At 36.7% G+C, this 25,594-nt stretch overlaps 1 protein-coding gene across 32 annotated transcripts in view; it reads right to left on the reverse strand.

Annotated features, from left to right (window-relative positions):
• The window catches only part of EIF4G3 (eukaryotic translation initiation factor 4 gamma 3), a 343,267-nt gene that overhangs the window by 110,820 nt on the left and 206,853 nt on the right, over nucleotides 1–25,594 (reverse strand). For 26 of the 32 annotated variants that reach the window (XM_043444851.1, XM_043444850.1, XM_043444849.1 and 23 more), the window contains 2 exons: nucleotides 8,144–8,252; nucleotides 1,396–2,235 (listed from right to left, as the gene is read on the reverse strand). In XM_043444851.1, coding sequence (XP_043300786.1) covers nucleotides 1,396–2,235; nucleotides 8,144–8,252 — 949 coding nt within the window. The remainder of the gene's footprint in view (nucleotides 1–1,395; nucleotides 2,236–8,143; nucleotides 8,253–25,594) is intronic. The other 6 variants (XM_043444852.1, XM_043444844.1, XM_043444848.1 and 3 more) reach the window with 1 other exon arrangement.

Raw genomic sequence — 25,594 nt, forward strand, 5'->3', positions numbered from 1 at the left:
CTTTTGGAACTACCATATCACAGGTTGTTGAATGACAACTCACAGGTGGGTAAATGAAGGGGAAAAAAAAATCAAGGGTCAAACAAATTACTATTCTCCAACAAACGAATGTTCTTTGGAGGGGCACTCACCTGTAGCCACACCAAAAGTAAGACTGTTTTTTCAAAGAGTAATGAAAAAGCCCCACATCATTGCCCTACCAAGGAAGAAGGTTCCTATAACAGTGACGACAGTATGAATATTGATGGTTATGGAGGCCAGTCTATTGAGGAAATAGGTGATTCATAAACATTTATGATAAATTTCTCCCAGTCCCAACTGCCTGGCATTGTTTTCCTGCTCTGGTTCACTGTGGAACTAGATGTTCTACAATTCCAAGGAACCAGATACCTCTCACAGACTTTCATAAGGGAATTACCTTGAGAACTGAGTTAGGTGGGAAAGCCACATCTTAAACTTGCTTGCCAAATTTCCCTATTAGACAGGTCAGAATAGGTAATAAATATCACGGGTGTGGGTGACGAAAACATCCCCAGTACATATCTAGATCAGCTGCAAGGAGAGCACTCATTTGTCAAACTGAGTAACTTGACAGGTACACAAAGAGCAAATTATACAATACAGAGCAATGTCTGGAAGACAGGTTATGTTGATTCGTTAAAAGCCATATTCTTATCGGCTACTGAATCAAGAATAGTTGATAAGCCTCAGATAACTTTTGATCACCATGATTCTAGGTGATGCTACATTAAAAAGAAATAATTCTGAATTCAGAAGCGTGTAATACTTTGATTATACTAATGATATTAAGTAATGATAAATTAATATTACAAGAAAAACAAAACTTTAAAAATAAAAAATGGAAGAGCATTATACTTATCTGTGAAACAGAGAGGGTACATTTATTTTCCAGAACTAGTTATAAACCTTTGACATTCTGATTGCTCTTTTCCTTAAGCAAGATTAAAGAAGAGGTATTGCACAGAGGAATTCTTTTAAGTTAAGGATTGACTAGGTTTTAAAATTCTCAGAAGACAAGATTTGGGACTACAGATCACGCTGGGTTTGATTGGTTTCCATCCCCAAAGCAACAAAATTAACACCAGAGGAAACGACTGTCATGAACGAGGCAAAAACAAAAGACACGTGTACAGTGACATACACCTCGCAGGCATTTGTATATTTGATATTTCATTTGCATTTTTAGACAATGGAGTAACTCTTTGCTGGATGCACTAAAACATAAACACACCACTGAAGAAATCAGACTAGGAATTTCAGCATTCATTTGATGTTTCTGGAAGTCAAGGAAAGTAGCCAATTAAAAAATAACTCAAATACTGCTGCGTTTTCATGTTCAGCAAGCATAATACAATTAATAACAGAATGACTTACCTGGGACTGGGCTCTTTCTTGAACTTAAGTTCTGAGAATCCACAATCTCTTCTGTTTGCCCATCTGCTTCTACCTCTACTTTGTTCTGAATCTCTTTTGCATCCTCACTAAGGCAAGTTCTTATGCTCTCGTCCTCTTCGAAGACTCTCTGGACTCCGGTGGGACCACTACTAGTACTAACACTAGTGGCAGCAGCAGGAACGATAACTGGTGTGGGAGGAGGAGAAGCTGGAGGAGTCGGAGGAGATGGAGAAAAGGAGGGAACTATGGAAGGGGTGACGGGTGTTGGGACACACTCCACTTTCATTTCTTCGGGGGGATTTTCCAAAATCTCCAATTCAAGAGTCAGTGGTAACACCTCCTGTTTTACTATTTCCACAATGCTTTCCGTGGCTGGTAATTTTTCATTAACTCCATTCATTTCATTAATTAGGTTAGTACTAGAAATCAGTGGAATATCATTTGGTGCTACACTACAAGATTTCTTGCATATATCATCATCAATTTCATCTGTTGGTAAAGGATCTGATGCTTCTGTGAAAGATGTGGGGCTGGGTATAGGAATTGCATCTTCTTTTGAGGAAGAAAGTTCACATCTGTCATCAACTGCACTGGTGAATATTGGTTGGCTACTAAGAGCAACAGAGGTGGGAGAAGTAATTGTACTTCGAGCAAGTGGAGAAAGAGCAGTAGGTGACGGAGGCAGAGGAAGCTCTGGTACGGATTCTACTGCAGTAATCTCAGACGTCGGACCTGCTTGTTCTTTCTTCTCTCCACTAAGGGCTAGCCTAAGGACTGGGGAAGGAGTCTTTAACACTGGATCTGGTTTTGGCTTCTCTTCTGGGGAAGAAAAAAAGAAAGCGATTTAAGAATAATTTTTGGATCAAAGATTATATTGTATTATTTGGGGATAATTCTTTTAATCTATTATTCTAAAACATGAGCAGCAGAAGACAGATCAAACCATTATTTGCCACTCCAAAAACACTGCACATTCCTTTTCTATTTTCTGTTACCACTTAACCTCCAACACATATAAAGTTTATTTTCAAGTAAGAGGACTTAATTCACCAAATGATTATGTTAAGAATACAATGAAAATCTCATCAAAACTAAAAGGAAACAATTCCTGGGATGAGAACAGGGCTTTTCTTTAAGGTAGAGAGATCTTCTGTGTAAAATTTTTCTACCAAGGATACACTATAGTGGCAGGGAAGGACAGTTTAAGGGTAAATAAGTAGAGATTAAATTAGAGACAGATATTATTTTTATTCTACATATTTCTGCATGTGGGGAGATTTTTATAAAGAACATGTATTACTTGCATAAAAAATTATTTCAAGAGAAATTATCATGGTGTCATTTATTATCAATGAAATCTATTATCAGGGAAACCAAGTTCCTGAACAAAAAAATTCATTGAGATATTAATTTAACTTATATTTCTTAAAAGAGGCATATAACTAGAAATAATGTTAAGGAATAAAACCAGAGATTTATCTTATATCTTCAGTAGTTAAAAAAAATATATTCTTTAAGGAGAAACCTAAGTTAATATTCAGACTACTAAGTCCAATAAAAAAAAACGCTTTATATGAGAATAATATATAAAATGTGTGTCTACATACAGAGAAAGAATGAGAGTAAGAGTGATAAATCAATAATCATAATAAAGGTACCAGAAAAATCAAAGATCATGAAAATTTCCATATTTTAAAATTCCAGGTAAATAAACATGTGATTCATGCCTAGGAAGATAAAATCAGAGGAGACTTAGATTGTTCTCTTTAGGAAGTACAAGACTGGAAACCAAACAGGCTCCAGTGGTAAAAGCAGATACTCAGGAGTATGTTCGCCAAATGCAAAGAAAAATTTTAAGCGCTGCTAAAAGACAAACTATACTGAAAGGGACTTAACTTTCTCTGCCAAAAATCTTTATGCATCAGTGAAACTGAGTGTTTACAATAAATTTCAAGTAAGCCTGTCAAAGAAAATATTCTCATTAATCAGATAAACAGATGGCAAAATTAAACTGTTAAAGGCTAATTCATTCACTGCAACTACTTTTATTGGCTTTAAAATTCACTTTAATTGATGGGCTTAGCGTCCAGTGTTTCCAAAACTCTGCCTATTTACTATAATGGAGAAATAAGGTCAGTTGGTTCTCAAAGCCAAATACCTCAGACTAAGTTGCCCAGGCAAGAGACAAAAACATTTCAAAGAAATACACCTATTATATTTATTACATGTAATATGTGTTTATTAAAATATCCCAAATGAATTTCCAATTCACTGGAACAACTGCTTACAAGGGTCACCTACATTATAAGATACCACTTTGAAAGCACATCAGAATATTAACCACCCTTAATGACCACTGAATGAAACCTAGATGAATGAAACATTAGAAAATAGCAAATCTCACATTAACAAAAGAGTATATCAATTCAATTATTAATTTATGAAAGTAAAAAAAAATCAAACAAAAGCAGACTTGTGAAACTTCTATATACTCTTAAGAAATATCTAACATTAATAAAGAAAACTAGAAACAAAATTTTTAAATTATTTTTGTGAGCTCCTTATTCTGAATTAAGTACTTTAATGAATTCTAAGGTTTTAATACAGAAAGCTGAAAGAAATAATAGATCACAAAGAACACTAATTTTATTTCTCTAAGAACTTTTACTATTAAGAGTATGCTTTGCAGAGCCATGATAGTTTGAAATCTAATACACTGTATTCAGAGTGTTTATACTATTTGGCCATTTTTAGGAATCTGTGGGAATTTCATCTTGAAGAATTTTTTTAAGAAAATAACCACTGAAGAGTGAGCAAAGACAGAGGTGTGGAGTATCTAAAGCAATAATATTTATAATAGCAAAAATAGAAAAATAAATGTCTATCAATAAGGGATTTGTTAAAGAAATAATGGCTTGGGAATATAATGGCATATTATTGCAATCATTTAAAATAAGCTTTTAAAAGAGTAATGCTACAGAAAGGTGTTTATAATAAAAGACCTTTTTTAAAAAACAGGGCACAAAACTGCATGTAGAGAATAAACTACTGCTGAAAACAACAGCAAAAAATATAATACTAACATATATCCATATGAGAAAGCCCAGAATTACATACAGGTTATTATTGATAATGTCTATGAATAATGAGATAGACAACTTTTCTTTCTGCTTAACCACAGTTTCTATAATGAATGTGAAATTTATAAAAAGGAAAAAACTGCTCCCTTTCCTTCTCACAGGGCGGTGCAACCAGTCTCCTGAACGGGCGCCCTTTGGCTGTCAGGAGCTCCACGAGAGTGTTACTATTACTTACTGGGGGAGAGACCAGGAATGCGAAGTATTCTGGGATTTGAGGGACAGTCTCATTTGACAGAGAACAGTCTGGTCCTGAATTTCCAAAGCGCCCTTATTGAGCTACACTGGTATAACAACTGGTTGAATTTACAACAGAATACCATTCATTGCATATCTACTCTATGTCAAGTGCTTTTAAAACATTACTGAAGCACAGGTAACTTTTATTTGTATTTAATTATACATACCATATTCAAAACACTGGACCGAATGCACTTTTTCAAGCATTGTTCAATCATTTAAGCTGTGTCTCTACACTATCAACACTGACTCACGATTTTAATTCATTCAACAGTCTTTCTATTGATACAAATCAAGTTGATATCTTCCCGGTCTTTTTTATCAAGTACTAAAACAAATGGGAAATGACATATTTGAAAACTTGGTCTGCATGTAACTAGTCCAGCTGTTCACATCAGAAACAGAAAACCAGACCATTAAGGCAGCTAGTATTTATTAAGCACTTAATAAGAGCCAGGAAACGGGTAAAATACCATATATACTTAATGTCCTTTAAGTCTTATAATCACCAGTGGGATAAAACCTATTATGTTAATTTACAGATAGGATTTTAAAAATTAAAAGTGCAAGAAACTGAAAATGATTTCAAATTCTAAATTCTTCCAATTCAGAAGGGGAGAAGGCAAGTTTATGGAAAAAGAAGTATTAAAGTGAATCAAACTAGTGGGAGACTTTGGGGATAAAATGGGATCCCAGTACAAAAAGTCAGTAATATTTCCATCAAGAGAGAAAAACAAATCTGAACGTAGAATACACAATCTATTGTTTCTGAGGATAATGTAACAACTTTTGAAAACAGTGCAGTTTTGTATCCTACTTTAATTCCAAAATGAATCTACAGTTAAGAAACTTGAAAAAACTTTTAACTGTAAAAAAAATTATCTGAAAAATGATGAACTCTTTCTAATATTATTTGAATTACATATATTTAGTTTAAAAAAGAAAACTATTCTGAAAACTATTATATATTTTGACAAGTTATGGACAGAATTAAAAACAGAAAATCAGTATTACTGAGTTTTCTGGAGAATAGTTAGTACTAGAGGAAGACAGCAGTAGTCCCCAAAAGTTACTATTAAGCCCTATGAAATATATTTAAAATGGAAGTTACTCTTTCATCAAGGTAATGTCAAACATTTTTTAATTCTCCCAAAGCCACATCAAACATCAATTTGAAATGTTGATTTTATTATTCAAATTTCCACTAGGCATAAAAGAAAAAAAATGAGAGGAAACAAAGAATTTTGCATTTCTCCTCCCGTAAATCAATGCGTAAATGTGACAAGATACACAGGTATCTCCTAATCCAAAAATCTTAGGTCAGAGCTACCACCATCAAAATATGAATTCTTTGTACCAAGGATCAACCTACAGAGAAAGTCAGCATAAAGAAAGGATTTTAAGGCCTCTCTGCATGGTAATTCTTAAGTATGTTTAGCATAGTTATAACTAGCAAAAAAGATTATGACCACATAAAAGAAATGACATCTTGAACCCTGAAAATTCTTAACTCAGACTGAAAGTAATCTGAATGCTGACTCAAGACTGCTTGATCAATAGGAACTAGCCTTCCACAATACTTACAAACTGCCCTCCTGCAAGGTGAATGGTTTTAATACCAAAAAATTTAACTTTAAACATGTATGAGTCTCCAACTCTGAACACTGCTGAAAGAAGTATTTGACAGTGCAACTTGTAGAAGCATTCCGGTTTAGGATATGTTACTTATGTTGTGATTTACAACTATTTCATAAAACAAAATTTAGGACTTGTCTCTGTTCAAGAATACTAGGTTACTGAATACTAAAGGGAAAGAATACCATACTACTTTTGCATACTGTAAAATAACATCAAAACCATGGACTACAAGTTTGTGAGAGTGATTAACTTGCAGTCCAGTGAAAAAACAATACTACTAAATACCTCCGTTTTCATTATTTGCCAAACCCAATGCTTTTTAATGAATAATTTTTAGAAAGTATAGAAAGTACACATCAGCTACAGAATAGTAAGGTGTTTGGAAGAATAAATAGTTCAAGAAAATAGAAAACACATATGATTTTAATCATTCTTAGAATAAAGTCAGAAACATTATAAAAGCATGAACAAAGTAACCTGCTTCCTCCTGTACCTAATGAATTCTCCCAATTTCAGCTAAAAGGCCAACCTAAATCCAACTAGGCAGGAAAGAAGGAGAGGCTATGATATCCCACTTTCTGGCATGAGATTTCCCTTCAAGTTTCCTACTTTTAATCCAAGAGGTAACATGTGTACTTCTTTCAGCACATGTTTGGTCCCTCATGTCAAGGGTTACAAGGGGAGACTTCCGTGTGGTTCCGGATAATAACAACGATGGTGATGTTGTTGTTCCGTCGCTCAGTCATGTCTGACTCTCTGCGACTCCATAGACTGCAGCACAACAGGCTTCTCTGTCCATCAGCATCTCCCAGAGTTTGCTCAAACTCGTCCACTGAGTCAGTGATGTCATCCAACCATCTCATCCTCTGTTGTTCCCTTCTCCTCCTGCCTTCAATCTTTCCCAGAATCAGGGTCTTTTCCAACGAGTCAGCTCTTCACATCAGGTGGCCAAAGTATTGGAGCTTTAGCTTCAGCATCAGTCCCTCCAATGAATATTCAGGGTTGATTTCCTTTAGAATTGACTAGTTTGATCTCCATGCAGTCCAAGGGATTCTCGAGAGTATTCTCCAATACCACAGTTTGCAAATGTACTAGGTTGTAATTTACTAAGTGTTTTTTCAATGCTTGGCATGTCCCCATAACAACTCTATAAGGAAGCTATTCCTCATTCCATTTAGTAAATGAAGAAATTAAGATATTCAGCATAATGACTCATCATAATGACTCAGACCAAATACTGCCAGATGCAGTCAGGATCTGAACTCAGTACTACCTTCAACTGAGGCTACAGAAGCCAAGCTTGTAAGAAGGAACGTTTTATGTTTTTAAAAATAGTAAGATACACATGAACATGCTAAACTTACGAACAGAAACTGCTGTTCTTATGAAGCAATATATACATCGATTTATCTTCCCCAATCTTGTTCCAAAAGAAACCATTTAAGGCAGCTAAGCTTATACCTATAAATATACATTTGACAGTGAGGCATTAACAAAACGTAGGAGAAACTTTTACTCATCGTACCATTTCTACTTTACTTTCTTAGAGGTAGAACACTTTGATTTTCTATCTTAAAACTCTGTCATGAAAGTGGGGATTCTAGATAATCCTCACATGTCTTACTCTTACACTTAAATGGTGAGGCAACATGATTACGTTTTTTAGAAAAAGAGACTAAAGGTGAGAGGGAGGAGAACACTGGTGCACAAACCTTGCTTCTGGTCGCTCGCTGCAGTGACAGGGGCGCTGGCAGCAAGACGAGCGCTCTCCACAGTCCCACAGGCCGCAGGGCTGTGCTCAGGGCCCTGGCCGGGCAGCTGCTGGGATTTGAAGTACAAAAAAGGGTGATAATGAGCGTGCGAACAGAAAAACTAGCAACATGGAACCCAAGCAAGTGGGGAAGACAAAGGAAGGCAGGAGGTCACAAAATTAAAAAAACCAAAACAAAAAACAAACAAGGAAAGAAAGGAAAAAACATATAGGCCAGTTTAATAAATTCAAAAAGTATATGGGAAGACAAGGAAGAAAAGGAAAAGAGGCAGCAAGAAAGGGGAGGGAAAAGAGATGATTAATATTAACCATAGCAAGAGAAGACTGCATAACAATTATTAGTACAATGCATTCTCCAGTGTTCCCTCTAAGGACAGACTTTCAACCTAACGACAGATGTCACATCTGAGAAGGAATTCAGCATCTTCTCAGTCAAGACCAATGGCACTTGGCCAACTTCATTTATAAATTACCTAGCAAAGTATTGATAGTTCATCAGTCAAAACCAGGACAAACAAAACATGATGGGTTTTAAAATCAGCTACTGATTCAAGAAAACAATATAGAATGATGATTCTTATCATTTGTCCATATAATCACAGAGGTGAAATTCAACTTGGAAAGCCTTTAAAGGAACTTTCACCTTAAAATGTCTTTTCTGGGTCAAGGATGATATATTCTCAGAGGCAGAAAGCTGAGTAAAATAGCTGGCTTTTCGGAGGTAAGAGAAAACTCTTCTTTGCACTCAGCCAGTATATGGAATAAAAATGTCCATCAAAATCCTAGCAGAGTAGGTTGAAAAACACTGCAGCCATTTTCCAACTTAGAGGGAACAAGAATTACACAAGAAAGAACAAGAACATTCAATCTACATCACATTCCAGTTAGGTATTTGTTCTGGACTTGAGGGTTACACAACAGCCACACAAGAAAGCAGTGTCTCTCCTCAGAGATCTAAGGTCAATTTTTCATAGCTATAATCGTCTACATCAAATTCTACCAGAGCTATCAGAGCAGAGCTCCCTGCACAATCTTTTATTTTTTTGGAGGGTAGGGGAAAATTCGGGGTAGATAGGGCCACTTAAAAGTGGGAGTTTATGAAAAATATTTTTGAATTAGTATGTCTCACAGAGAGTAGGAACATAAAATAAAAGTTCAAACATCTATTATTTATAATGTCATTTAACTGCTTTTCATGATGTACAATGTGCAATTTATGTAAGACTATATATGATGTACAAAATAACAGATAAAAACATAGAAAATAGTATTATTTCACCTATTCATTAAAAACCATGAAAGTACTCACATTCCACAATTTCTCCTAAATGAAGACCACTAAAATTATATTTCCATATGTAAAAAATGAAGAGAGTTTCTATTTTCAACTTTGAATCACTGACAAATGGAAGTAATATCATAATTATTCTACTCTGAATTCTTAGTTCCAGTCGGAAACAATTTTTATTATTAAGATTTTAAAGTTAGGCAGGAGTCGCAGCTGTAAGAGAAGGTAACGGCCGCTCTCCCGCCCGCAGACGCGCAGAGCGGACTGCACTGCTCGTTCTACTTTTTAGACGTTTATAGACTTAAACATTTGCAGATTTTCCTATCTGTGCGGGTTCTGGAACCAATCCCCTGTGGATAACGAGGGACAACTGTAGCAACTCAGTTGGATTCTATGGCTGAAAACAGCTCTAGAACAAAGGAAAGAGTCTATGTTATTTAAGATTTATTAAATAGTCATCTATATAACTCGGGAAAGAAAGATCTGTATACTGTGTCACATTTACCAGGAAGAAATAAAATATTAACTATTTCAATAGTCTGGGAAATGAATAACTGATTGAAAAAGGGGTATCTGCTGAAAGAAGGTCACCAGAATAAATGACATACATGGTGAAGGTGAGATTCTTAAGACAGTAAAAGACTGATGATATCTACAAGTATCTATAAATCTATATAGATCAGAGAGTTTTTTAATCTAAGATTAAAATACCTTCAACCATATTAAATAGACAACTGCACAGACATTTTTCCATCAACAAAGCGCTAGGAAGATTTCATGTATAAAGATTTCTAAAAAACAAGTGACTCATAGTTGGCTGGTTAACTCATAGTTCTAAATCCAGGTATCTAATACATAAACTCAGAATGCTAGGAAAGTACTCAGTTTCCATAGCTACGAACTTCCCTGGGGGTCCAGTGGTAAAAACTTCAAGCTTCCAGTGCAGGGGACACAGGTTAGATTCCTGGTCAAGGAACTAAGATCTCACCCGCTGCCCACTGCAGCCAAAAAAAAAAAAAAAAAGGTAATGCTCAGCTGTAAAATGAAAAGGAATAAAGATCTTACAGTGTCATCCAACTTCAGCATTCTCTAAAGCCTCTGACAGGACCAAGAAAATAACACACTAATACACATCAATGCTTTAATCTTGCTTCAGATGAATTTTAATTTAGAATAATCAAAAATTTTAGCTAACCTCAAGTTTCATCTCTTCTTAGGTAATGTGATCTACTCTGTTGAGACTATGTTTAAGGAATTTCAAAATCACTGCATTTCAGTCACTTTCACTATTGGCAGGAGTGAAAATTTATAAAAATCAGTCTGGAAGGTCAATTGCTATCAAAATGTAAAATAACTCAATAATAGATGATCAGAGTTAAAAGATTAGGGTTTATTGGCAACATCACATTGCTGCAATAGTTCATGATTTATTTCATTGCTAAATTCCCTCCCCACACTAAATTTTTTAAAATCAAAGTTCCAGCAGAAGAAGAAAAAAATCTCATTTTTCAAACAGACTGTTAAGGAAGCTTATTTAAAGTAAGTATGACAAGATAACACATACTTGATAGTATTCAAAAAGTGAATTCCCTTTATAAAGATTACTTGAGAATCTATTTCATTTAAAATGTATACATTAAATTTGAAGTACTAGCCTGAAGGGAGATTGGTAGATGTGGGCCCATTGGAAGAGTTCATTTTTTTAGAAAAATAGAGTACAACACGTAAAAGAAGTAACAGTACCTGGGGCTGTCTTCAATACTTCTTTATACAGTTTAAAATTCACTGCTTAAGAGTAGATAAAATGGTAGAGCAAAAAAGAGTGAACTTACCTACCCTTACAAACACATCAAAATCTCAACTGTCTAGAAAGAAAACCATCGACGAAAAAGACTGGTGCCTACCAGAAAAGATCTACAATTAAAGATGTAAAGAAGGAACTACAAGATGGGTAGGAGGGGCAGACTCATGATATAACCAAATCCCATACCCTTGGGTGGGCAACACACAAATGAGAGTAATTATATTGCAGAGGATTTCCAACAGGAGTACGAGTGAGACTCCCCAGGCCAGGGGTCCCGCACCAAGAAGATGAGACTCCAGAGCATGTAGCTTTGAAGGCCATTCTGGCTTAATTTTGGAAGCCCTACATGACTGGGGGCAATAGAAACCACCACTCTTAAAAGGGTGTACACAAAATCTTATATGCACTGGAACTCAAGTCAAAAGCAGTAGTAAGGCAGGAGCCTGGGCCTACTTGCTGGTCTTGGGCAGTCTTCTGGAGGGGTGGCGAGAGAAGGGGAGAAGGCTGGTGACTGGCTCACCCTGAAGACAGATAATAACAGTGGCAGCCATAACTGGGGACACTCTACTGCATGAACACTGCTCTTGGCTAGCTCCAAGATCTAACCCTAATCCCACACAACAGGTTTAGGCACCAGTACTGGGATGCCTCAGGTCAACCAACTGGGCAGGAAGAGAACCCCACCCATAAACAGACAAATTGCCAAAAGACTTCCTGAGCCCACAGTCACCTCCAGACATGCCTCAAGACACGTCCCTTCCCACTTGAGGGCCAAGAACTCCCTTGAAGGTGGGAGGAGAAGGGGACAACAGAGGATGAGATGGCATCACTGACTCAGTGGACATGAGTTTGAGTAAATTCCGGGAGTTGGTGATGGACAGGGAGGCCTGGCGTGCTGCAGTCCATGATGTCACAGAGTCAGACATGACTGAGCAACTGAACTGAACTGAAAGGCAACATACAGTAAAGGTTGGAAATCATCTACAAAAGAAGCTAGTAAGGAGGTTAAAAGATTAAAAAAAAAAAAGAAAAAAAAAGCAGCCATCATTTATGCCCACAAAAGGCAGTTACCCTCCAGGGAAGAATACCAGAGTGGGCAGCCATGTTCTTCTCCAGGGACTGAACCCGAGTCTCCTACACTGACAGGCGGATTCTTTTCCATCTGAGCTACCAGGGAAGCCAAAAGGATACATAAAACTGATGTAAAATATGATTATCAAAAAGTCATCATGAGGGGAGAAGACTAAAAATTTTACAGTTTTATAAATACATTTGAGGGATTTCCCTGGTGATCCAGTGGTTAGGATCTGTATGAGGCATGGGTTCAATTCCTGGTTGGGGAGCTAAGATAGCACATGTCGATCCTCCATGCCACACAGTGCAAGAAAAAAAAAAAAAGAAAGCAACTTACAATCACGTTTAATATAGACTGCTAAACACAAACCAAAAATCTACAATAGACAGACAAAAAAGAAAAAGAATCCAAACATAACACTAAAGATACTCATAAAAATCATAATAGATGAGAACAAAAGAAGCAAGGCAATAAAAAACCTCTATAAAACAAATAAAAAACAAGTAACAAAATGGCAGTAAGAACATTCACATCAACTATCTTAAATGGAACCAAACTAAATGCTCCAAACAAAAGGTATAAAGTTGCTGAATGAGTACAAAATCTAGACCTGGGACTTCCCTTGTGGTCCAGTGGATAAGACTGCACGCTTCTAAGGCAGGGGGCCAGGGTTCAATTCTTGGTCGTGGAACTAGGATCCTACATGCCATGTGGCACAGCCAAAACAAAAACTAGACCTACATATATGCTGTCTACACTTCAGATTTAGAAAAACATACAGACCGAAAGTGAGAGAACTGAAAAAAGTATTCCAAACAAAGAGAAAAGGCTAGAGTAGCAATACTTACATCAGACAAAATAGACTTTAAAGATTGTCAGATGAGACAAAAAGAAAGGACACTAAATAATGATCAAGGGATTGATCCAAGAATAAGACAGAACATTTAAATAGACATGCATACAAGAACATCTCAATATATAAAGCAAATATTAACAGAAATAAAAGGAAACTGACAGTAACACAATAATAGTAGAGGACTGAGGGACTCTTCTGGTATTTCAGTAGCTAAAACTCCATGCTCCCAATGCAGGGGGCCTGGGTTTGATCCCTGGTCGAGATCCCACATGGGCAACTAAGAGTTCACATGCTTCAGCTAAAGATCCCCCATGCCACAACTAGAAGATCCCTCATGCCACAACTAAGACCTGAAACAGCCAATCAAACAAATAAATAAATGTACATAGAAGATTAGGGGAATCTGGCACCCACGTACATCAATTGTCACATCATCCAGATACACAATCAATAAGGAAACACAGATCATACAAAGGAAGATTTGACCAAACGGACTTATAGATATATACAGAGCACTCCACGAGACAGCAACAGAATATATATTCTTTTCAACAGCACATGAAACATATTCCATGACAGATCACAAAATAAGCCTTGATAAATTTAAGAAACTTGAAGTCATATCAAGCATATTTTCTAATCACAATTCTATGAGACTAGAAATTAACAAGGAAAAGACTGCAAAAAACAAATACATGGAGAATTACAAATATGCTACTAAACAAGCAATGGATGACCAAAGAAATCAAAGAAGAAATTGAAGAATAGGGACAAATTAAAAAATGATCCAAAATCTTCGAAATGAAGCAAAAGCAGTTCTAAGAGCAAAGTTTAGAATGATACAAGCTTACCTCAGGAAGCAATAAAAAGCTCAAATAAACAAACTAACCTTACCTAAAGCAATTCAAGAAAGAAGAAACAAAACCTAAAATTAGTAGATGAAAAGAAGCTCTAAAGATGAAAGCAGAAATAAATGAAATAGAGCCTAAAAAACAAAAATAAATCAATGTAACTAAAAGCTGGTTCATTGAAAAGATAAACAAAATTGATAAACCTATAGCCAGACTCCCTAAGAAAAAAGAGAAAGGCTCAAATCAATAAAGTAACAAGTGAAAAGCGAGAAGTTACAACCGATACCATGGAAACATAACAGATCATAAGGGACAGCCATGAGCAACTATACACCAATAAAATAGACAACTGAGACGAAATGGAAAATACTTAGAAAGGTACAATCTCCTAAGGTTAAACCAGGAAGAAACAGAAAATATGGACAAACCAATTACCAGTACTGTAACTGATTTCAGTAATTTAAAAACTCCCAAAACAAAAGTCCAGGACCAGATGGTTTCAGAGATAAATTAAACATTTAGAGAATAGTTAACATCTAACCTCCTAAAATAATGCAAAAAAAAAAAACCCTGCAGAGGAAGAGACACTTCCAAGTTCATTCTAGGAGGCCAGCACCAGCCTGATACCAAAACCAGACATACATCATAAAAAAATAAAATTACAAGCCAATATGACTGATGAAAACAGATGTAAAAGTCCCCAACAAAATACTGGCAAACAGAATCTAACAATACATTAAAAAGATTATACACCATGATAAAGTGGGATTTATTCCAAGAAGGAAAGGATTTTTCAATATCCACTCATCAATCAGTGTGATAACAAGTTGAAGAATAAAAACCACATGATCAGGTCAAAAGATGCAGGAAAAGCTTTTGATAAAATTCAACATCCATTTATGACAGAAACTCTCCAGAAAGCAGGAAGTGGACACAGAAGGAATATACCTTCATCACCATAATAAATGTCATATATGACAAACCCACAGCTGACATCATACTCAATGGTGAAAAGCTGAAAACATTTCTTCTAAGGTCAGGAACAAGACAAGAATGCCCACTCTTGCTACTTTAATCAACATAGTTTCGGATGTTCTAGTCACAGCAATCAGAAAAGAAACTAAAAAGGAATCCAAATTGAACAGGAAGAAGTGAAACTGTCACTGTTTGCAGATGACATGATATTATAGAAAATCCTAAGACACTACAAGAAAATCATTAAGAGTTCATAAATTAATTTGATAAAGCTGTAGGATACAAAATTAATATGCAGAAATATGCTGCATTTCTATACACTAACAACAAACTATCAAAAGGAGGAATTAGGAAAACAATCTTATTTACCACTGCATCAAAAAGAATAAAGTATCTACGAATAAGCCTACCTGAGGAGGCAAAGAACTATATCTAACATATATGAACAGCTCATACAACACGACATCAAAAAAAAAAAAAAACCCACAAAAAAAATCAAACAACCCAATTTAAAAAGTAGGGAGAAGAACTGAATCAAAAAGAACACAAATAACAAATATTGGCAAGGCTATGAAGAAAAGGGATGGATGTGAGAGTTGGACTATAAAGAGCGCCAAAGAACTGATGCTTTTGAACTGTGGTATGGGAGAAGTCTCTTGAGAGTCCCTTGGACTGCAAGGAGATCCAACCAGTCCATCCTAAAGGAGATAAGTCCTGGGTGTTCACTGGAAGGACTGATCCTGAAGCTGAAACTCCAATACTTTGACCACCTGATGCGAAGAGCTGACTCATTAGAAAACACCCTGATGCTGGGAGAGACTGAAGGCAGGAGGAGAAGGGGACGACAGAGGATGAGATGGTTAGATGGCATCACCGACTCAATGGACATGAGTCTGAGTCAACTCCAGGAGTTGGTGATGGACAGGGAGGCCTGGCGTGCTGCAGTCCGTGGGGTCACAGAGTCAGACACGACTGAGCGACTGAACTGAACTGAACATACACTGTTAGTGGGAATGTAAACTGGTGCAGCTCTTGTGGAAAACAGTATGGTGGTTTCTCAAAAACTAAAAATAGAACTAATATAAGACCTAGTAATTCCATTCGTGGGTATATGTTAAAAAAAAAAAAACAAAACCCAAAACATTAATTTGAGAAGCTACATGGTACCCTGATGTTTACAGCAGCATTATTTATAATTGCCAAATACATGGAAGCAACCTAAGTGTCCAGCAACAGACACGTGAATTAGAAAAGAGGCGGCTGACACACACGATGGCACACTGCTGAGCCACAAGAAGAGAGGAGGCTTTGCCGTCTGCAGCAACATGGGCGGACTTGGAGGGCCTTCTGCGGAGGGAGAGAAGTCAGATACCAAAAGACAAACACTGTCTGATGTCACTTATTGGTGCACTCTAAAACTACAACAAACTAGTGAACATAACAAAAAAAGCAGCAGACTCACAGATATAAAGAACAAACTAATGGTTATCAGTTGGGGGGGAAGGGCAATATGGGGGTGGAGAAGTGGGAGGTACAAACTACTGGGCCTCAAGGCTGTGCTGTACAACACAGGAAAATAGCCAAGATGTTATAATAACGGTAAATGGAAGAGTAACCTTTAAGAGTTATATAAAAGTTTTAAGATCAGACTTGATAATTTAAAAAATAAATAAAATTCCTTTGTCTTGACATAACCTACATTGTTTCTGCCACAAAAGATGCCACCTTTATTTACTATCTATTTTAAACTTGTATACGATAGGATGCTTAAGTACAGAAGTAATTGTAGACAGGAGACCAACAGCTATGGCCCAGGGTTCACATGCCTATTTTCATATTTCTAATGAGATAAGAACTTTTCATATTTTAAACAGTTAGGGAAATTTTAAAAGAACAATATTTCATGACACATGAAAATTACAGGAAACTTACAAAGTTTCATTGGAACAGCCATCATTTACATATTCACTGCAGTTGCTTTCATGCTACAATGGCACAGTGACAGCTGGCTGCAAAACCAAAAGGTGTGTGCTAACTGGCCCTTAGCAGGAAAGGCTGCTGACTCCTACTGTAACTCAGAGAGAAAGAGACTGCAAGTAGTCACAGAAATATAACCAAGGTGCTGATTTAATTTATTATCATAAGAGGTTATTTAAATGCTTCACATTTCATCATTTATGTGTAACTGATTCTTCGAAGTCCCATTCAATGACTTTAAAGTTAGCATTGTAATAAATACCTAATGTGTTAAACATATACAAAGGCTTCCCTGGTGGCTCAGATGGTAAAGTATCTGCCTCCAATGTGGGAGACCAGGTTTGACCCCTGGGTTGGGAAGATTCCCCTGGAGAAGGGAATGGCAACCCATTCCAGTAATCTTGCCTGGAGAATTCCATGAACAGAGGAGCCTGGAGGGCTATGGTCTATGGGGTCGCAAAGAGTCAGACAAGACTGAGCTACTAACACTCTCTCTTTAGAACAGCTAAAGAAAAGGTATTAACCAGTCACAGACATATCCAAATCCTGGGGATAAACAAGTACTGACCATAACCGACAAACATTATGAAGATTAGAATGGAAAAAAATTAATGGCACCAGGAAAAAGGACCAAAACATGCTTCTTTTCTAAGTGAGAGAGAATGAATTCTCTTTCTAAGAATTCACTCTTAGAAAGCTGTGTGTATGTGCATGTGGGAACTCAACATGTTGTTTGGTTTTTCCCCTGGCATCTATCACATACAAAACATTGAGAACCTACAGGGGATAAAACAGAAAAATCCTTAGCTTCTACAGCTTATGATTCTTTCAAGAGAAGTACATTAAAGAATAAAACCTATACACACACACACACACACACACACAGGAACAACATTCAACCATAAAAAAAAGAAATCTGCCCTTTGCAATAGCATGAATGGACCATACTAAGTGAAATAAGTAAGACAGAGAAAAACACACAGTATGATCTACCTTGAACGCAAAATTAAAAAATAAAAGTAAACAAAAAAGAGAATAGATTGGTGGGGGGTAGGCTGGGAAAAGGTACAAACTTCCCGTTATATTTTATAATCCATGGAATGCAATAAACAGCAATGGCAATTATACGTAATAATATCATATTACATATTTGAAAGTTGCAAAGTGAGTAGATCTTAAAAGGTCTCATGGATAAAAAACTGTTCTTTTAACTAGGTATGGTGGTTGACAGTTGTTAACTAGACTTACTGTGATCATTTTACAAAACATACAAATATCATTATGCTGTACATCTAAAACTAATGTAATGTGATATGCCAATTATACCTCAATTAAAAAATAAACAATCAGGCAAGATGAGGCAACGAGATGAGTAAAAAAGTTACTGTTGTTTATAGAGACTGAAGTGGTTTAGAGAATAACAGTAGCAGTGGAGATGGTGAAAATTAGCCACACAGTACTTGCTGATAAAATGGTTGTGGACTATGAAACCAAAACTGAAAGATGACTTCTAGGCTTCCTGTCTGAGCAACTAGCACAGACCATGGTATAATTTACACACAAAAATCCAGGGAAGCTTTTGTAAATAAACAGGTGACCTAAATATGTGACTCAAAAGAGTGTAAAATAATAACAGAACTATGAAACAAACTGAAGAATGTATGTCCAGATTAAAAGCATTCAGACTGATGAAAACTTTTTTTAAACACTAACCTGATAAAACAATATACATCTGCAACAGAGAGAACTGCTTCCTTAAAGGTGTCAGGAATGCTGAAGGAAACTCAGACCCTCAATGTAAAAGTTGTCAGGCTTAACAAGAGGGCGTGCGTGCTAAGTCACTTCAGTCATGTCCGACTCTTCGCCACCCTATAGACTGTGGCCCGTCAGGCTCCTCTGTTCATGGGACTCTCCAGGCAGCAATACTGCAGTGGGTTGCCATGCCCCCCTCTGCCCCCCGCCAGGTGATCTTCCTGACCTAGGGATCGAACATGCATCTTTTAAGTCTCCTGCATTGGCAGGCAGGTTCTTTACCATTAGCACCACATGGGAAGCCCTAACAAGAGAGTTAAGGGGGCTAAATGAACAACAAAAACTTTAAAAATGAAGAATAATGTTGATAAAATTCACTGTAAAATAGTAAAATAAATTAAAGCTACAGTATGTAAGACAGTATAGTAACTGTGTTAAAGCAGACCAATGGAGGGAATTCTTTGGCAGTCCAGCGGTTAGGATGCAGCACCAGCAATGCCCAGGGCAGGTTCAATCCTTTGTTGGGGAACTATGATCCCGCAAGTTGCAGGTCACAGCCAAAAAAAAAAAACAAGAACAGACCAGGAGAAGATTAAGGTCCAAAGGAGACCCAGGAATATATGATAATTCAGTAAATAATTAAAACATCTAAAAACAAAGAGTCAGTGAAGAACTATTCAATAAATAATGAAACAAAGAGACGAACTATTTGATTAAAAAAAGGAGAATGAGAAGAAGAAAAAAGTAGGCCCAAAATCTCATTGTATTCATCAAAATAAATTCCACGTCAATCAAAGATAAAGGTAAAATAACCAAACTTAAATACTGCTCGTTTTATTATCTTTGGTGGCAAAATCTTTCAAAGTTTGAGCCTCAAATCATCAGCTACTTATTAAAAACCAGAAACCTGTGAACAGCTGGGGGAGGGAAGGAAGGCTCAAGAGGGAGGAGATATATTTATGATTACGGCTGAATCGCACTGTTGTTCAGAAAAAAGCAACACAACAGTGTAAAGCAACTTTCCTCCAATTAACAAACAAATTAAAAACTTACAAAGAGAGGAAAAAGATTTCTAACTTCTATGTAACAGAAGGCATCATTAAAATTAAAACACAATCATCAAACTAGAAAAAAATTACATATGTCAAAGGGATTTCTTTAACATTTAAAGAATGCTTATATATAAGAGAAAAATTATCACTCCAAAAGAAATGTGTACAAAAGACATGAACATAAAATTCATACATACACAAATAACCAATGAACACGAAAAAACTTAACTCCACAAATCAATAAATAAAAATTAAATGAGGTATTATTTTGAAATCTATCAGTAAGTCAACAATGTAAGGAAATGGATATTCTCTTACATTGCTATTAGGAGATTACCTGGAACATTTCTGGAGGCAATAATCCCAAAGTAAAGTTGTTCATCATAGCATAGTTATTATTAGTCACAAACAGGAAAGAATATGAATACACACCAATTAAATAAACTAAGGCACATCCAAACAAGGAAATACCATGTACCATTAAGAATTATAATACCTATAATCAAACAAGAATATTCTGCATGATCGCTGAAAACACAGTCCTTATACAATATCACAGGGACTTCCCTGGCAGCCAGTGTTTAAGATGCAACACTTTCACTGCCATGAGCTTGGGTCTGATACCTGGTCAGGTAACTAACATCCCACAAGCCGAGTATCTGACCAGCCCAAAAAAAAAGTCATGAATCAACCCAAATATATTCAACAATACGTAGGTAGGTAGAGATACACACACATACACACTCACTCTGAAAGATGTCTGAAAGGATATTCAACCAAAAGTTAACAGTTAACTCTTTGGTAATAAAATTAATGGTAACAATGTCTTCCTTTACTACTCCTTTCTAATGAAGATTTGTAATTTGTATACATACAAAACAAAATCACTGTAATTTTGAAAATACATTATTAGTAGTAGACAAAAGATTAAACTTGATCATTTTCTGAGATCTCTGATAATACTTCTTGTGATCCCCTACTAAACATCATAGTTACTGCATGACTATGAGATGCAATGCAACTGCTCAATGTCTGGTAATAAGTGGCAAAGGACAGGAATTTTCCTACACATGTAGAAATTCAAGGTACATATTCTTTATAACCAAGATTCAGATTTAGTATATCTGGTGTAAAGTCATACCACTCTTAATAACAAAGGCTTTCACAAAATTTGGTGAAGCCCTATGAAGAAATACAGTTCAAGAAAAACTAAAGAATCATGTAAAATAAAATTTGGGCCTCACTGGTGGCTCAGATAATAAAGAATCTGCCTGCAAGGCAGTAGGCTGGGGTTTGATCCCTGAGTTGGGAGGATTCCCTGGAAAGCAAATGGCAACCCACTATAGTATTCTTGTCTGGAGAATTTCATGGACAGAGGAGCCTGGTGAGCTACAGTCCCTGGGGTTGCAAAGAGGCGTACATGAGTGCAGAACTGAGCACACACTGTCCATGTAACTGAAAAATACTGTTTTTAAGCCAAAGGAGGTGACTAATGAGAAATTATTAAAGATGAAGAATGACGTGGTTTAATTCAATAATCAGGATCTTTATACTGTACTCATCATACTCCAGTATTCTTGCCTGAAAAATCCTATGGACAGAGGAGCTTGGCAGGCTCAAGTCCAAAGGGGCTGCAAAGAGTCAGACACAACTGAGCACCTGTACCGTACCATACCACACCATATCTGAGATGACAAAACAACATTTTAAAAATTAAGAGTGGATTTGTTGACATTATATAGGTATCTTCAAATTCTTTATGCAAGAACTTACCTACTTAGTGTACTTACAAAATGAATGTTATTATCTAAACATTAGAAACTAATTTTGGTTAACTGTTATTGCTAAGACTATAAAAATGAACTTATTAACAAATGGCCAGATGACTTCCAGGTATCTCTTCAAAAGACTGAATAACCTACTGACTTTGGTAATTTTCCCAAAAGACAGGAGAGGCTAATATGTGCCAGCAATAAATAATCTTTCATCAACCCCAACACTCTATGACACAGACCTCTCCCCCAAGTAATATCTGTGCTTCATTTTAAGAGTACTGCTTATTAATAAAACAACAAAAAAAGAAAAGAACAAAAGGGAGTAGGGAGAGGAAACAAAGTATACAGTTCATTTTAAAATTTTAAGTGATTTTAATCCACCACCCCTTTGAAAGGAGACAATTCTGGAACACTTGCCTATTCACTCATCCCTTGCCTATTCACTATCCATGGGAGACTGGTTCTAGGACAGCCTGTGGATAACAAAATCCTCAGACGCTCAAGTCCCTTACATGAAAGCGTGTAGTATTTGCATTTAACCTCCCATATACTGGGTTGGCCAAAAAGTTTGTTTGGGTTTTTCTGCCTGGAAAAATTCAAAACAAATTTTCTTGGCCAACGCAATACTTTAAATCATCTCTATATTACTTAAATACTTGACAGTGCATGGTAATTTCACCTTCTGCTTTTTGGAACATTCTGCAACTTTTTTCTGAATATTTTTGATCCCTGGTTATTTGAATCTACAGGTGAAGAGCCTGTGGATAGGGAGGGCTGACTGTACAACACTATGAATTTATTTCTACTTTACAGGGTCCAAAGCAACTTTCAGGAAGTAGCACATTTCTTAATATGAAAATGTTCCTTGTGCCTCACTGCTACCAGCAAAGGATACAGCTGGGAGACTCTGAAGGACTGATTACTTAGTATAATCCCTCATTTTACAGATGAAAAAATAGGCAGTTAAAGGACTTAACATTCTGACCCAAGGTCATAAATCTTGATGGCAGAGTGGAGACCAGCATCAGGTACTCTATGACTCTATGACATCCATCTAGGCACCTCTGTCCGTGCACTACGATCGTCTGAATGGGCACATGGATACAAACATGTACACACCTTTAATACATGTGAGACATAAGATCTGAAGGAGTTATTCCACAGATCATTTCAAAACTTGGGAAGCAGGAATATTTAAATTCAATCTACTCTTCAGGACAAAACCAGAAGCAACAAAAACCTGTTTCTCCTTTCCATTCTCCTCCTCCAACACAGTTTCTCTCAATTAACTCCTCTTAGCTTGCTAGCTTGCCAAAATCAAACTCATTATCCCTATTTTCAAAACCCATGTCTATTCCATGTTATATTTTACTATAAATCCCAGTATCTAAGCTTTAAGAATCACCCCTGATTCTTCCCTCTTTCTAACACCCAGGGGAACCATGCAACGTGTTTACTTGAACCATACTGGTTTATGCCTGGTGTCCCAGCAAAAAGATTCACAGCATCCCCATTCATTTCTAAAACTGCCCAAATTTAGATGATAATTTATACAGTCACCATTTTTATAATCCTTACTTTCTTAGTAACCAGTTGCTGAATATTACTCTAACTGACTTCCTCTCGTTCAATTGACTTCCTAATTTATCATCAGAAATTATAATAGTCTCCCTTCACTCAATTTCCCATCATCATGTGCCTTTTTGCATATAGAGCCACTCTGCTAATATACCCTTCTCTCTCTTTCCATTTTGTGAATACCAATCTGGGAACTCAGACCAAGTGGCATTTCTGCTGTGAAGCCTCCAGTCACCCTCTGTGCCTCCTGAAATAACAATGATTGCAATGCTAGTAACACAGGCATAGAGAACAGACTTGTGGACACACGGGGCACAGGAGAGGGTGGGTGAATGGAGAGCGTAGCATGGACACATACACTACCACGCGTGAAAGAGAAAGCCAGCGGGAATCAGCGGTGTGACTCAGGAACTCAAACCGGGACTCCGTGACAGCCTGGGGGGGGGGGTAGATTCAAGAGGGGAGGGGCATGCGCATGCCCATCACTGACTCACGCTGATGTGTGACAGAAACCAACATAATTCTGTAAAGCAGTTATACTTCAATTAAAAAAAGTAACATAAAATTTGTTGAATGCTCATTATGTTCCGAGCTTAAGCAATTTTAAGTATTTACTTAATACTTATAATAACTCTATGAGGCTTTATTTCCCTCATTTTTGAAAATGTGGAGCTAAAGTTTTAGAAGATTAAGTAATTTGGCTAAAGTTACAAAATCAAGCTATGGAACCAGGACTTGAAACCATGTATATCTGATTCTAACCCAAAGCCCCTGCCCTGTGCTATTTCACCTGTACCAACCAGCATCAATGGATTTCTCTGACCCAACACATTTGAGTTTGTGCTGTAACTATGACCCACTTGTCACCTTTGTGCTTTAATGCTTCTCAGTATATCCTTCACAGGAGGATCGATCAAGTATCAGCAGTATCCTCTATTTACCTTAAAGAGACTGGGGTGGCCTCAATCACAGCAAAAGGGCTTTGCTATTCACAACACACGCAATTGTGACTCAAAGCAGGTACTCCGTAAGGCAATATGGTGTTTGCTATTCAGTCATAAAGTCTGAAACAGGCTGTCTCATCTGCAATCTAACTAACTAGAAAGTGATTCAGGATCTATTTAGAATTAGGCCATGGCCACAAACAAGCAGTTTTAGGCAAAATCTAAAGGGTTTATTTGAGTGGCATAGTGCTACTTATTAGTAGAACTGGATTATCATTTAAAACGTGCAGATCATTTACAGAGATTTCTGGCTTCTTCTGAAACTGTAGGTCAGCATTCTTACATGCGGTAACAAGGAGACATTAGTGGCTGCCCCCCGTAACTGGGGTTGCCCCCCTCGCTCTCCGGGTGTTGCTCTGTGAATCCCTAAAAACGAAGGCGAGCGTCAGCTGCCGTCATCACGCTTCTGCTCTTGCTGCTCTCAGGAGGAAAATGAGACATTTCTAGTGCATGTGTCTCTTAACAGGTTCTTTACCCATTCCATGAGTTTCATGCATTTGGAAAGGCAGCAGATTGGTAAGTGTGTATTTAAATGCAAACTAATAAAGTAATGCTTCAAATAAATAAATAAATAAAAATAAAGTAATGCTTCATGATGATATTACACCTCAGAAAGAACTACCAACATTAGAATAATTGACTGATGATCTTTACCAACTAGAAGTGTACATTCAGTGGGCTTTATGATTATCCAAACACATACATTTATATTCAGGCCTGGAATCCCTGGAGAATGATAAAGAGCAAAAGGATGCCCATGACTAAGGACAGAGAGATAACCAGCAGAGGGTAGGATCAAGCTCCATAAAACTAAAGAAAAACAAACCAACCTCACAGGGAATTAAAATGTAGAAATACATGCTCTAGTTGAGAATTTAAACTAAATAGTTTGACAACAATATTTTAATTAAAGTTGGAAAATACATACCAAAATTGAATTGCCCCTATGAATTAATCCTAAATTTTTGCGATAGGATGCTCCTACCTAACAGAGCACATAAAGTAGATTAATTTAAATGTGCAAATGTTGCTTGTTTCACATTCATATCCAGGGACAAGACTGAGTATAAGCTCTGTTCAGTCACTCCAGATTTGGAATATCCCTGGGGAAATAACAGAGTATGGTAAAAGGTTCTATTAACAATCATCACAATTCCTAGGTGGTTACTCATTTTACTTTGCTAGATGATGGAAGATAAAAGTCAGCCAGACAGTATCATCGTTTCCAAGTAAAACATGTTACACAAATTCTCACATTTGAGGCTTATTCAAAAGTCACATATTTTCAAGGGGCTCTGGGCTCAATTTTTAAAGAACTTTTTCTAACCTATGCAGTACTACTAAAATCTTGTCACTGTGAAGTGCCTTATATTTGATCATCCACATCACTTGTTTGTAAACTGGG

This window comes from Cervus canadensis, chromosome 24, assembly GCF_019320065.1.
Source record: "Cervus canadensis isolate Bull #8, Minnesota chromosome 24, ASM1932006v1, whole genome shotgun sequence".
In the NCBI taxonomy this organism is placed as follows: Eukaryota; Metazoa; Chordata; class Mammalia; order Artiodactyla; family Cervidae; genus Cervus; species Cervus canadensis.